General features: G+C 43.9%; 7 protein-coding genes across 7 annotated transcripts; 4 read left to right on the top strand and 3 right to left on the bottom strand.

Moving 5' to 3' along the window:
• Positions 1-275: 275 nt before the first annotated feature.
• EAF01_003576 (uncharacterized protein) lies at positions 276-529 on the top strand (the record flags this gene model as incomplete). Its single annotated transcript, XM_038911830.1, has 3 exons — positions 276-288; positions 341-439; positions 492-529. 3 exons carry the CDS (start codon positions 276-278, stop codon positions 527-529), a joined length of 150 nt encoding a protein of 49 aa, XP_038773065.1.
• A 444-nt stretch (positions 530-973) lies between these two features.
• Positions 974-1,723, bottom strand: EAF01_003575 (uncharacterized protein; the record flags this gene model as incomplete). The annotated part of the gene is made up of 1 exon (XM_038911829.1): positions 974-1,723. One exon carries the CDS (start codon positions 1,721-1,723, stop codon positions 974-976), a length of 750 nt encoding a protein of 249 aa, XP_038773064.1.
• A 363-nt stretch (positions 1,724-2,086) lies between these two features.
• On the bottom strand, positions 2,087-3,467 carry EAF01_003574 (uncharacterized protein; the record flags this gene model as incomplete). The annotated part of the gene is made up of 3 exons (XM_038911828.1): positions 2,087-2,215; positions 2,270-2,913; positions 2,963-3,467. 3 exons carry the CDS (start codon positions 3,465-3,467, stop codon positions 2,087-2,089), a joined length of 1,278 nt encoding a protein of 425 aa, XP_038773063.1.
• A 307-nt stretch (positions 3,468-3,774) lies between these two features.
• Positions 3,775-4,901, top strand: EAF01_003573 (uncharacterized protein). Its single transcript, XM_038911827.1, has 5 exons — positions 3,775-3,983; positions 4,042-4,269; positions 4,403-4,450; positions 4,511-4,595; positions 4,656-4,901. Exons 1-5 carry the CDS (start codon positions 3,964-3,966, stop codon positions 4,743-4,745), a joined length of 471 nt encoding a protein of 156 aa, XP_038773062.1. The 5' UTR covers positions 3,775-3,963; the 3' UTR covers positions 4,746-4,901.
• A 708-nt stretch (positions 4,902-5,609) lies between these two features.
• EAF01_003572 (uncharacterized protein) lies at positions 5,610-8,813 on the top strand (the record flags this gene model as incomplete). Its single annotated transcript, XM_038911826.1, has 7 exons — positions 5,610-5,856; positions 5,918-7,021; positions 7,074-7,657; positions 7,709-7,944; positions 7,993-8,194; positions 8,264-8,330; positions 8,386-8,813. The coding sequence occupies 7 exons, from the start codon at positions 5,610-5,612 to the stop codon at positions 8,811-8,813; spliced, it is 2,868 nt and encodes a 955-aa protein (XP_038773061.1).
• An 836-nt stretch (positions 8,814-9,649) lies between these two features.
• Positions 9,650-11,276, bottom strand: EAF01_003571 (uncharacterized protein). Its single transcript, XM_038911825.1, has 2 exons — positions 10,953-11,276; positions 9,650-10,897 (listed from the first exon to the last, which is right to left on the bottom strand). The coding sequence occupies exons 1-2, from the start codon at positions 11,244-11,246 to the stop codon at positions 9,851-9,853; spliced, it is 1,341 nt and encodes a 446-aa protein (XP_038773060.1). The 5' UTR covers positions 11,247-11,276; the 3' UTR covers positions 9,650-9,850.
• A 2,009-nt stretch (positions 11,277-13,285) lies between these two features.
• EAF01_003570 (uncharacterized protein) lies at positions 13,286-13,743 on the top strand (the record flags this gene model as incomplete). Its single annotated transcript, XM_038911824.1, has 3 exons — positions 13,286-13,340; positions 13,408-13,587; positions 13,643-13,743. The coding sequence occupies 3 exons, from the start codon at positions 13,286-13,288 to the stop codon at positions 13,741-13,743; spliced, it is 336 nt and encodes a 111-aa protein (XP_038773059.1).
• Between the last annotated feature and the right edge of the window lie 32 nt (positions 13,744-13,775).

Raw genomic sequence — 13,775 nt, 5'->3', positions numbered from 1 at the left:
TAGATAGAACTAGAGACGTGATAAGGATTCATGACAAGATAAAGTTCAGTCAAGCCGAAAAAAAAGATTCACTCAAAACAGTGATTGATGAGCCACGAAACCGTTTTCAGTTTAGTGTAGCAAGAAACCTTAAATGTTCTAATTACGCACATGGAAGTAGTAAGCAAATGTGACGGGAAGAAAGATTAACTTATAAAATTCATAATTGTAGTGTGTAAACATCAACTCATCGTCGACCTTAATAGCTCAACACATCTACAATTTCATACACAAAAATGTTCGGAGGACGTAGGTGACATCTTTAAATCATATCTGCGAACTTTTCTAACTTCAATTCTAGCACCACCACCACCATCGGCAGCCGAGCTTAAGGCTCAAGAAGATGAAGCTTCCCTCACCGTGCAACGAGTCATTACATGGTCTATTCTTCTTTATCTTTGTATGTTTTACTCTTTTCTATTAGTACCCTATCTGTACTGACTTTACGATAGCACCTTTCGCCGTCAAGAGCATTCAAAACCTCATCTAGGATTACAAACGAATAATGCATCATGACCTGTACAACATAAGCGCATGAGAAGATCGAGGAGATGTACAATAGGATGGGAACATGCATGGATATAATATACAAGCTGCATATATGAATCGCTGGCATTAGCACTTGTATCCCTTTCGTGCTAGAGAGTAAAAATCTTGAGGATCGAGAGGGGATCCCAGATATACTCCATGAAAGGCTCTAGAAGCGTAGCTCTGCTCTTCAAGGCATCGCAATCGAAGGTGATAGAGGCTATCGAAACGAAGTTACACATTAACAAGAACGTTTTTTGTGATATCCGGAAAACTGCTACTACATACGTCATGCAAGATCATATTTCTGTGAATCTATCATATCAAGTCCATATGAAACAGAAGTTCTCACCCTCTTATGCCCTTCTCCCACCAGTCTCGCCCCGCCTCCCCTTCCATAGACCTTCTAGTCAAGCTTCGGCAGCAACTTCCCCCTGATCTCCTCCACTTTCCTTTTCTGCCCTCCCTTCTCATCAAAATTCTCCGCCCCTAACCACTCCACTAGCGCCTCTTTGACCCCCTCCCACTCATCCACAATCACACTGGCATACCAACTATCCCTCCTTCGTCCTCTCACGACCATATGTCTCCTGAAAAGCCCCTCCGCTACAAACCCCAATCTCTCCGCCGCCCTCTTACTTCCCATATTCTCCGCATTACATTTCCACTCCACCCTCTCATACCCCAACTTAAAACAATACTCCATCAAAACAAAACAAGCTTCCGTCGCCTCTGTAGTCCTCTGCAGTACCTTCGAGAACAACACATGTCCAACCTCAATTCTCCTCTGATCTGGTACAATATTCAACAGACTTATAATTCCCACTGCTTCTCCACTTGGTAAGATGATTGCCCAATTAACAAAGCCAGATTCAGAGTGATTAATAAGCCATGTGAGATATGTTGTGAATTCTTCAATGGTATTAAAGGGTCCGCCGGGCATATACTTATAGAGCATATATTTTTCCGCTCCGCCGACGTGTTTCCAGAGGTCCGGGATGTGATCTGCAGAGAGCGGAACAAGAGAAATGCGATATGTGGTATGGGAAAGGGGAATTAGAGAGGGGAAGGGAGGGGAGTTGGGGGAGACGGTAGGGAAGGTTGTCTCGAAGTCGGCGGGGTAGAGGGAGACGGATGGGATTGGGGGTGGTGACATTTTAAATGAAAAGTTTGCGGAAATCAATTGGTCGCTTGATAGTACAGATGAAGGGTTTTGAATTTCGACATCAAATGAGATCTCTTATCTTTATAGAAAGTTGGTCTTAGAGCTATGAGTCACTTGGCCCCATGGAGAGAAATGATAAGGGCGTAATTATGACATGTGCATAAGCCCAACTTTCAAAATCAATACATTACAGGCAGGTTTTTGCGATTGGTTCGAAGTGAAAGAGAAATTACTACTATTAGTCTGTAATTAAGCTTCCATATTATACAATGTCTATCCTTTTTTTACATCCCAACCAACTCCATGAAGTCTAAAGCACTTCCGATCAAATTAACCATGGGTATTTCGCATCAATCATCGGCCAAATCTTGTCCTCGCTGCTGTTTGTGGTGGTTGCTCTTTTTCCCACTCGACATAATCCTTGTGTACCCTATCCAACTCCTTTTTTAAATGTGCTAATTGAGTTTGATAGTCTTCGAGAATCTAATTTGTGAGTCAGCATCATATCATTACTTCGGTCGAAACTGTGACAATTACCTTCTTGCATCGCGCGGTCATGGTGTCGTCCAAAATCTCCCCATTTTCTTGCCCAACCTTCTCTAGCTCCGTCCTCAATAACCGACCGCGCTCTTGGACGTTGATCATTCGAGCCCAAATCTCCTCTGCTCTGGCACCCAGCGCCGGATCGCTAGCCCCCTTTTCTATCTTAAGAAGCTTAGCTTTCAGATCCTCCTCGTCTCCACTAAGCGCATAGCCTCTGTTTCTTAGAACTTGCACTTTAGTCGCCAATGCTATGCATCGTTGTTTCAACACCATGTGTTTCCTTCTCGCATCCATTGCTCGTATACTCGTCCTCGTGTCGTGATTTTGAAGTAGGTTCGACAAGCTAGCATTGATATCATGTAATCGAATATTAAATGCTGCAAGATGGTTTTGCTGAGCTTTGATCCTGTCGCCCATCATTTGGAAACCGATACATGCGACTGGAATATATCCAGGTCCTGGCTTTTTCGAAAGGGCTTCTTCCCAAGCTCTTGGATCTTCATTGGGTTGTGGTTGATAAAATGGTGCTTCGTCCACACCAACGTTATTGTAGAAAAAATATTGGAAGGCACAGTCCTTGCTTCCTGTATCCCATTTACCCACAACTGTTTCAATCTGGTCTATCACACTCTTTTCTCCTACATCAAAATTAGTTCGCGCTTTGAATGAGTCTCGAGAGGTACGTACGAGGTTTTAGTCCACTTGTATTTGTAAACAAAGAATTTCCAAATTGTCCTTGTGACTGGCCCAAAGCTTGCGATGATTGCGTCTGCCCAAATAAACCAGTCTGTTGCTGTGATCCTCCTCCCAGGATTGTATTTTGCTGCTGCTGGGCCGCTTGCTGCTGCGCTCCCATAGTCTGCCCAGAGAATAATCCTCCCGGTTGTTGCTGCTGCGGCTGTTGTGCATTTGCTCCGAATAATCCTCCCCCTTGAGGCTGATTCTGTTGAGTGCTTCCACCGAAGAGTCCGCCAGTCTGTTGTTGATTTTGTTGAGTATTTTGCCCTGCGCCGCCGAAGAGCCCTCCTCCCTGATTTTGAGCTCCCGTAGTTGTAGTCGAGCCAAATAATCCTCCTGGCTTTTGCGCAGTATTTGTAGATCCAAATAAACCACCTGAGGGTTGTGCGGTGTTTGTTGACCCGAATAAACCTCCGCCAGCTGGCTGGCTTTGACCAAAAGTACTTCCAAACATAGCTTGTTTTTTTATGCGTCCGGGATTATTGGAGTGTCGAAATAGAATCACTGAAGGAAGATGCAAGTAGCCTCGAGGTGATTGCGGTACAATGGATAATTGCAGCTACTTGAAAAATACTGACCTTGCGAACGCGCTTGATAATATATTATTGGGACTGTAATATTTTATCGGATATACGTTGCGGCAATTTAGTTTTTCTAAGCTAAAACATGAACAATAAAATTAATTGGCGAGATACTGTTCAATGTTGAAGCTGATACAATATTTTTCACAGGGTGAAAGGTATAGAGAGTGAATTCTTATTTTGCTGGAACATAAATTCGTTGTCGGGACGAAGCTCTTTTGATCGATCGCGACTGCTGAGAGGTCGGCTGATGAGCCAATCAACTTCCGCGTTTTTGACTTGACCTTAAAGCTTCATACTGCATTGAACCTCCAAAACACTCAATTACGGGCTTTGCGAACCCAGTATCTCCTCACAACATATCTCAAAATGGCTGCCCGTCAACCTAGGTATATTTTTAGGCTTACAAAATACCATACTTATACCTGATGCTAACCGCGATCACAGATTCAATCAGCAAGTCTTGATTGACACTACCCCATTACCTGCGGATATTCCGCCCGTCACAGAGATTGGTAGCAGTTCGGCGCCATTATTGTCCGCCAGTTTCTTTATCGGCGCAAGATGCAGACCCTACAATGACGATTTCATGCAATGCAAGAACGACAATCCTGGAAAGGGAGAGATTGATTGTTTGAAGGAGGGCCGAAGAGTTACCAGGTGTGCGAGGAGCGTGTAAGTGCTACTCCTTCATGAGATTGCGGATGTGGAACTTCAAACATCAATGGAGGGGTTTGGGATTTGGAGCAAAATCTGGCTGGATACTTGTGTTCTACCAGTGGAACTGTAGACTAATCGCCAATCATAGGATTGAAGATGTGAACAAACACTGTCTTGAGGAATTCAGAAAACACTGGTAAGTTACACTCTACGGGCTTCGGATGCGATGGAATTGTCATATCTAATAATGTTGTAGGAAATGCCTCGATAACAATAACCAGCAACTATGGCAATGTCGACCACAGGAGTGGAAGCTCAATAAATGTGTCTTTGATAATCTGGTGCGTCATGTCGCTAAACTGGGATGAAGGGCAACTACTAATCATCTGTGATGTTCATAGAAAATTGAAAAGGTTATTCCAGATACCCCCGCAGGCGAAACCCCTGTGCATCTACGTAAAAGACAAATTTACGCGCATTACGGCCCATGAACTGTTCATGTGGCATCGTAAATTGGTGGAGGTGAGGCGCTATCAGGACATGTATGTACATATGATAGATGAATGCATCAGAAAATTTGGGAACCTCACCGTGTCTATCTTCAGTCTTGGTGCGCTCACAGAGCTTTGATAATCAGGCCATGATCAGAGCAGAGGTGTTGTTTTTTTGGTTGCTTGATGACGGCACCAAGAACATACATAATACATCCTGCTCTGATTGCTCACCAAGAACTTGGAATTGAATCTCTTCGCCAGTGAATCTACGTTCCAATTTCGATTCGGAATTAGCCTCTTATCATGCCAGCGAAAGCTATACTCTTGACAGCATCCTTTTTTTTGGGGTAGAATTTTGACGATCTTTCTCGACATCCATCCACTCACCTTACTACTATTTACTTACTGATACTTGCCTGCACATTGCACCGTAATGCGCTCTATCTTACACATCTGTTTATTTTTCTCCAACTGCTTCTGCTCCTAAGGGCTACTTCGGGCACTAACATATCTCGCCTCCACTGCCGATTCCTCATGTTCATAGGTTCACCTTTGGACTCCATCCAAATTAATCCATATTGAACCTGCAATCCACTATTGAACAAATAGTATACTAGTGACTTATTTCTTACCTTCGATTATCTCAACACCTTCTCTAACAACAACAACAACTCCAACTCAATACCTTTAACTTCCTTTAAACAACCTTTGAAAGGGCCAAACCTTGAGCTCATGAAAACTCTTTTATTCGCAAAAAGCAGTTACCTTAAACAAGATCAAACCGGCAGAAGCAAAATTCGAAGGTGAGGAATGCTCGTTGGCGCTCTCCAGACTTAAAACTTACACTCACACTAAACAGCGATGCGATCCCCATCACCAAAGGTCGAAGACCAAGGTTCTGATCCGTTTATAACACCAGAACCACCCACGAAAAAAGCGCTTCCTACGCTGTTATGGCAGAGGATCGGTGAAATGCCACTTGTGCAAAAGGTGAAGATTGTTGAAGCTGCTTCTCATTTAGGCATTGCAGCTTTGAATGACATGATGAAGATTATGAGCCACTACGAGCAGTCTGACCCAGCTGTGAAATTTGAGATCTTATCATTAAGTAAGGTTTCTTTACAATCTCAGCCTCTTTTCGGACGATAGATTGCTGATAAAAAACATAGGAAAGGTTTTGGAACAGAAAAAAGAGAATCAAATTTACATCGGTTTTCTCGGTTGCAGTGGAGCTGGTAAATCCTCGTTGATCAATGCACTTTTATATGAGAGGAATATTCTACCGATCAGTCATGAAGAGGCTTCTACGTCTGTCATTGTTGAGATTTCTTACAACACCAGATCGGACTATCAATATGTTGCAGAGGTGCTACCTATTGAGGAGAGTGAAATCCCAAAAGAGCTTGAGCAGCTCTTTGAGGATAAGAAAGCCTGGGATGCCCAAGAAAGGGAAGAAGACGATGAATTAGACCCGGAGCTCAAGCAACGAATGGACTTCACATTTGACAAATACAGTTGTGTCTTCAAGAAGTTAAGGTCGCTAGATGCGCTCAAGGGTCTTTCTGTGGAAGAGCTCCTAGAAGACCCAAATGCCAAGAATATGTTGGGACAGAGAAGAATAATTGAGAATAGTAATCTCAGGGAGTTTGCTAAGAGCATCAAACCATTCATCGACAAGAGCAAGCAAGTTGGAGATGGGTTTGCGTACTCACTTTGGCCCCTTGTGAAGGTTGTCAAGCTTTATATAAAGACCGACATTCTCAAAACTGGCATCGTACTTGTCGACTTACCAGGAAGCCATGACACGAGTGCAGCAAGATCACAAATGGCCGCGCAGTATATGAAAAACTTGGCTCTGTGCTGTGTTACTGCGGATGCCAAACGAGCCGCCACAGACAAGGGGGCTAAAGATACACTCAATGATGTTCGGCGCCGTACCATGCAGCTGGATGGGCTTTATTTGAAAGATTCAATCTTCTTCATAATTACTGCCATAGACGCATCAATTGAACCGGATACATACATCCCCGATCATCCTGAATTGGATAGCGCTATCTTAGAGGATGTAAAACTTAGCAATAGCTACAAAGAAAGCATCACTCAACTTGACAATGAGTTGAAGGAGAAGGACTCGAGAGCTAGAAAACTAGAGAAAGTCATACAGCAATGCGATGAAAGGTTAGCGGGACTAAAAGCCCAATTCGAGCAGATCATCAGCCAGGGTGGCGCTCAGAATCAAAACAAGAAGCGCAAACGAGGCACAACTCCATCAGGTATGCTATTTTTCTCATATCTTTATGTGTTTACAGAAACTAATTGTTAAAGCTGGTCCTGCAGCTTCACCAGAAGATCACAAAGCGGTCAAGTACTATCTCTCTTTGCAGAAGTTGCGTGCCGAACATCACGATGATCTCAACAAAGTAAACATTGAGTCATTGAAAATGCACACTAAAAAGGAGAGTTATACCAAGGTGAAGCTGAACGCAGACTTTCGCATTATGAATCAATGTATTGCGAATCGTAAGAAATTCCAAGTTGAGGTTATCACGAAGGACTACGAAACTACGCGAAAGGAAATTAGTGACAAGAAGTCTCATAGGCCTTTGCCTGTACATTGTGTCTCTGCTGTAGCATTCAAGCACCTGGTTGATGGGAATGAAGCCAAGGCAATGGAGAAAGGATTCAAAACTAAAGCCGATACGGGAATCCCGGGTTTGCGGGACGGGCTGATCTCAACTACTTGGGAGCCTCGCCTCAAAAATGGGCTTGCATTCAATGAGGAGCTTCACAATGCTTTTGCCCGGTTGGAAAAGTGGTTAGAAGATACAACAGCATCTTTTAAGATGACCGCTGAAGAGAGACTACAATTGGATGGAAAGATAGCTCAGGTTTCAAAGAATATTGATGAGGTAAGCTTTGCCCCTTCATAAGAAGTCTTAAGACTAACATTGTACGCGAAGAGTTTTGCTCAGTTGCATATCACCACCGGCAAGTCGGCAGAGCAATTGATTGAAAAGCGTCTTCTCAGTGCCTTTTCAAAGATCTCCAAGAAAGCTGCTGCCAAACTTAGGAAGAGAGTAACAAAAACCGTGTGGGTCTCCAGACCAATAATTTGGAGTACACATCGAGCTCTTAACAAGAATCATGGGGTATGGAAGAGCTCTCATGCTGGCTTGTTCGATTGGAATGAGGAAATGTGCGTGTTGCCCGTCAAGTCTCTTGTTTGTTTACTAACACAAATCAGTCACGGCGAGTTTGTTGATATCATTAAAAAGGGATGGGCACAAACCTTTCATGTGAACATACCTACGGTGGTTTCGGAATACATTCAAGAAGTCGAAAAGCGACTCGCTGATTATGCGGACAATCTCCTGTCTGCAGCATTGGGCATCTCGCCCTCACTACGTGAAGCCTTTGAGTACCTACACGATAGTGTTCTCCGAAATGTACGTCGACTTAAGATGAGAGCCGATGATGTTTTCGCGAATTTTGACACCGCGGCGAAAGATGCATAGAGATTGGTCAAGCCAATCTGTGAAGAGGCTTGGATGGCTGTCTATGAAAAGTGTGGCGCTGAAAAGGGTAAGTGATTCATTACAATTTGTGTTGCAATGATCATATCTAAACATTAGAACAGGTAAGGGTCTTTATGCCCGCAACAAAGCTACGCATAAGAAGCACTTGAATGGCCTTGGAGGCATAGCTATGTATAAAGCCTGCTGTGATCAATTGGAAACTGCTCTCCGAAGTATGTGTGGAGATCTCCACAATCAATTCGAGGAGAACTACAAAGAGATCATGCAGGAATTCAAGGACGAAATGACTGCTACTCTCGATCAACACACCATGGGTGGAGATCGCAGAAGCAATAGGCAGAGAACCTCGTTGACGAAGGTCAAATTACAGAAACTCCTTCCAAGCAGGATCGAAGCTCTTTACAAAGACTGGCAAGCCGAGCCTTCCGATGAGCCCAAGGAAGACAAGATGAAGCCAAATGATGCAAAGCTCGACAGTGACCGAACCGAAGCAGACGAAGAGCTGTTCCTGATATCGATGATCTTATGAAGGATCGCAATTTCGATGCGGAATCAGACGCTGATGACTCGAGCAGCGATGAATAAATCCTTCTGCAGGTAGCTTATCTTCTGCCTTTTCCTGTTCATCCCCCAGTTCTCAATCTCGCAGTCCGCAGCATATTTTCCATCTGTTCCCCTATTTCGCATCACTCTGCATCAGCCGAGCTTCCCTGCCAGCGAGTACAACTTCTTATCAGAAGATCGAAAACTGCCATATTGCTCCGCTATGCATTCATGCACTCATGCACATTTATCAGCACGCAAGTATCAAATATTCATTATCTCACAAAGTCACGAATCCACGGCCTAACGAACAAATCGCACTATCAACATATTCTATTCCCAGATCATTATGTTTATTCCCAGATCATTACGTTTACCCCCAGATCATTAGATCAGGCATTCAGCATCGATATCAGATAGCGGACAACTGGATATCCACAGTTTCATAATTATATTCTTATTTCCAGATCTGCGTTGGCAGATGGCGACAGACATGATCTCATATCATTTTCGTTGCTAATTTTCTTTCTCTCCTTAATTCTTTAGTTGTCTAGCTGCTAATTCAAAATTGATAAACATCAATCTTGCTGCCCATGTAAAATCCGATTGTGATACACTGAGTATGATATGATGCGAGGCGAGTTATGTGTGATGTAGACGCCACTATATGAGTGTGAAAGTATTCCGGGAAGAGGGAAATATTGTTAGAAGAGAGTAATATGATGGGGGTATATTATGCATCTGGTATACACCAAAAAATGGAGAGGAAATGGAATGATTCTCAGGGATTTCATTCAAAATTTTGGTGTGAGCCGGGACTACGATGATGTCAAGATTATGGAATATAGCTAGCTCGGTAGATTCGCCCCTGAATACGGAATTGTAAAATATATAATACGTAGGAGCACATGCAAGCACACCAAAAAAAGTCGAGAATCGCTAGAAAGGTCATGAAGTTTCATTCTATATCTAATTGTTTTTCCCCACTACGCCCCATCGTGTACAAGTACAAGATTCTAAACTCTAAGCAAGGTTCTTGGCATCACCCTCCTTGAGCTTACCAGCACCAACCAATCTCTTGACCTCCTCGCTCCAGACATTCTTGATTTCATCAGCGATCTTCAAACCGTTGAGCTTGCCAGCCAAAGCAGCGCACTCATCAGGATCGATCTTGCCTTGAACCAACTCAACATCGTTCAAAACACCGTCAATAGCAGATGCAGGTGCATCTCCACTTCCGACAAAGTAGTTGGCATCCTTGACACTTCCCTTTAAGATACGTCTGTTCTTCTTGACAGCTGCCTTAGCGGCTTCCTTGGCCTTCTTTCCTTGCTCCTTGTCGGCCTTAGCCTTCTCCTCAGCTTCCTTGGCTTCCTTCTCGGCAGCCAATTTTTGAGCTTCCTTCTCAGCCTTAGCCTTGGCCTCGGCTTCCTCTCTCTCGAATCTCTTCTTGTTCTTCTCCTTGCTTGCTTCTTGTCTGAAACGCTTGATACGCTCATCAGCAGCGGAAGCATCATCCAACAACTTTCTTAGACGAGCAGAATCCTCGGTCTTCTTCTTCTTACGTGCGTTGTTGTTCTTACGCTCCATGTGTCTTTTTTGATCACGATTTTCGTTGTCATCTGGAACATCCTCATCTTGGTATTCGAACGATCTCCATGAATCGAAGTTGTAGAAGAAGTTGTAGAAATTCTCGACCTCCTCCTTGGAGCTGTTGATATCACCAAACTTGGGGACTGGCTGAACCTTGGAGAAACGACCCTCGGCCTTGAAACATGAGTTCCACTTCTTGTAGAAGAGTTTCTGGTCCTTTTGGTCTTTCTTGGATGGTGGTGCAACATCGGCGGCTTCGTCGACGGAATCGAATTGGCGACGCTTGACGGGATCGAGGAGGAGATCGGTGGCCTTTTGAATGCACTTGAAGAAGTTATCATCTTCGGTGGCACCGGTGGCGGCTCTCTTATCAGGGTGATGCTTCAAGACCTTCTTTCTGTGTGCTTTCTTGATTTGATCTTCTGTAGCCTTGTATCTGTATTTGCTGAGACCGAGAACAGCATAGTGATCTTGGTTCTATTAATCGAGTATTAGCAAAAGTATAGTGGGGTGGGCAGATATTTGAATTTACCTTCCAGTCCTTAGCATCTCTGGACAACATCATTGGGTCCTCAGCTTCGCTGATCTCACCAAGATCATCATCTTCGACTTTCTTGACGTTGTTCTGGGCTTCGAGACGATCATCCTCGGAAAAGGTACGCTTGTGACGAGCTCTGCGGGCGTGAGCGAGAAAATGAGGACCAACAGGCTCAAGGCTTCGTTGAGTCGCAGCAGAAACGCTACCAACGGCGTTGAAATCCTTCTCGGCGGACCATCCTTCTGGGAGGACTGGGAGAGGTAAAGCGACTTGAGTATGGGACGCCATTTTTAATTATTGAATGCTTTACTTACAAGTTGGAGGGGAGAAAGAAAAGGCTAGAATGCTAGGATCGAAAAAATTGTTCGCTAAATTCACCGCCCTTATTTTATGCCGCGCAGCCGCCTGTAGATAACACTTGCTTGCGACTCCAATCATGTATGCTCTCCACATTCAACATCCAAGTAGAACCCAGAATTCGATCTCAAATCATTCCCATGAAATTTTGATGCTATTGTCTAAAAATTTCATACTTACCCAGCTTGTTTTCCAATGTGTGTCATATTTTTGGGACTTGTTTCAATGCTCTAGAAGTGCGAATAGAAGTTTACAAATTTGATGTGCATTATTGGCTACGGCCAAGGGCGCTCAACCAGCAACTTCGATGTCAAACTACATGCTACTCTCAGATCTTAGATCAAAAAGAATTGGAAAAACTGACTTGATTGATTGTATAGTAAACCATGTAGACTGTTTGAATAACATCCTCTGCGTCGAATATTCAATGCTATTTCAAGAGGCCTGATGGTGGACTAAAAGAATGCTTAGCTAAGCAGACCAAAGTCTTTCACCAAGAGATCTTCAATAATGTGCTTGAACGGAATTCCTGCACTGTATTGAGATCACGCTGCAACAATTTCCTTGCGATTCTTAACAGAGATCCCAGTCTTTTATCTCCCTCACAGTATTCGAATTTAGTCTCCCATTTCATAGAAGATAATTCTTGTTGAGGCCAATCTTTTGAGTCTCCCGCTAGTATTTGATCAACCTCAGTTATCTCCTCGCTCTCGTTTGTAGCCCTAGGCTCCATTTAACGAACTTCTGCCAAAGTTTTTAAGGTGCGTGGTTTAGCTCATGTCTCTTCTCCTTCTCCTCCTCCAGCTTTTCGTTCTCGCTTGTTATTTTCACTCTTTTCAAGTTTATGTTTTTGAGACCCTATTCACGGGGCATTTCATCGCTACTTGCCAGGCGGTTCCTTGGAATGTGAAACGTCGGGACATATCCCCAGTTGAAAACATATGTCTTCTTATTGTGATGCGTGTTCAGATACCAATATCTGAGCTGCAGCTTTCCTGTCTAGTCGCATCCTCATATTTCTACTGAAACGTTTTCGGATGCGTTTTTGGCGGACCTCTTCATCAAGGCCTACCCAAACGGTGGACGGTATGGCTTGCGGCTCTCTAGTAACCATAGCTAGACTGGGTTTCTCAAAGCTTTCAACTTCTGTTGAACAGCTTAGTGTTGTTTGACAATCCATTGGGAGACACGATTTAGTTTCATTGTGTTCTTCAACGAATTCGCACTCTACTTGAGGAGCTAGGCTTCTTAAATTCAAACTTAGACTTTCAGATGAAGGACTCGAGCAAGTTGTGCATGTGCCTTCTTTTTTTTCGCGTCATGCCGTGGTGCGGGAGGCCTGAGAAACCCGTTTGGACGCCGTAGATTTGAATGCCTGCTCTTTAATGTCGTTGGATGTCCTTGTCGGGCTCATACACAGTCTAGATATAGTCCCGAACATAGCTTTTTCTCGGGCGTTCGGTTTTGTAGACGAGATGTTTCCTTTCCTAGAAGTCCGGTGGTTGCGTTGCCTTTGATCCACACTGTCTATCGTATCGCTGTTCCATGCCTCGGGTAAAGTGAAAAGCCCTGGAGAAGTTGCAGTTCCGCTGCAATCTTTAGAGTCTGGATGTACCCATGTAGTTGGAAATATCCTTCTAGTGTTAACAACTTTGTTACGTGGCTCGTATACCTCTCCAAAGCATCTCATAACCTCCGCGGTTTCGAAGGCTGCACTATAGCCTGCATCGGGTAGTATCGTTGACCTCTTTACGTCTATATCTTCTGATCCATGGATAGAAGTCGCAAGATGCCTGCTTTTCGACACAAAGCTAGGTGTGGCACAGTTCCACTTAAAATTAGTCTTTGGGGTAGTCATCATCGCCCAAAATGAGACTGACAAAAAGATATATCGCTGTCGTTTAATTTTGTCAAAGGATAGAAGTATGCTGACCAAAATATACTATGTAGCTTTACAAACATCAAAAGCCATGGCGTTAGCAGCTTACAGACATCTTCTCCGTGCGACTCGAGTCGCATTCAACGGTTCGTGCTTTCCTGTCCATCTCACAACGAAGGTTTCAAGAGCAACCAGTATCTAACCCCCTAGTAGAAGATATCGCGGTCCTTACCTCCGCGCGCAAACAAGCCCGTAGCACTTTCCTCGCCAACCGATCTCTCGCTCCCGAATCACCAGAATCTATAGCTGCCATTGCGCATGCGGAAGATGTTGCGCAATTCTTGAGGCGAAATGTGGTCCAGGGACAGAAAGCAGAGGGGGATGAAAAGTATAGTAGGTCAAAATCTTCACATGATGGTGAGACCAAAATCAAACTAACAGATCACAGAGTTAAACATCCACGAAGATACGGAACGAGGAGATAATGATACGATCAAGATGCCCAATGGAAAGAATGTTACCATTGATGGGAAGACGTGTAAGGACTAGCATATCTGAGGATACATTGGTTTGTGAAGACA

The sequence above is a fragment of the Botrytis porri genome, assembly GCF_014898465.1.
Source record: "Botrytis porri strain MUCL 3234 chromosome Unknown BPOR_004, whole genome shotgun sequence".
NCBI classification, from domain to species: domain Eukaryota; kingdom Fungi; phylum Ascomycota; class Leotiomycetes; order Helotiales; family Sclerotiniaceae; genus Botrytis; species Botrytis porri.
The sequence above is the reverse complement of the archived record's forward strand: the minus strand, read 5'-3'. Positions and strand labels throughout refer to the sequence as shown.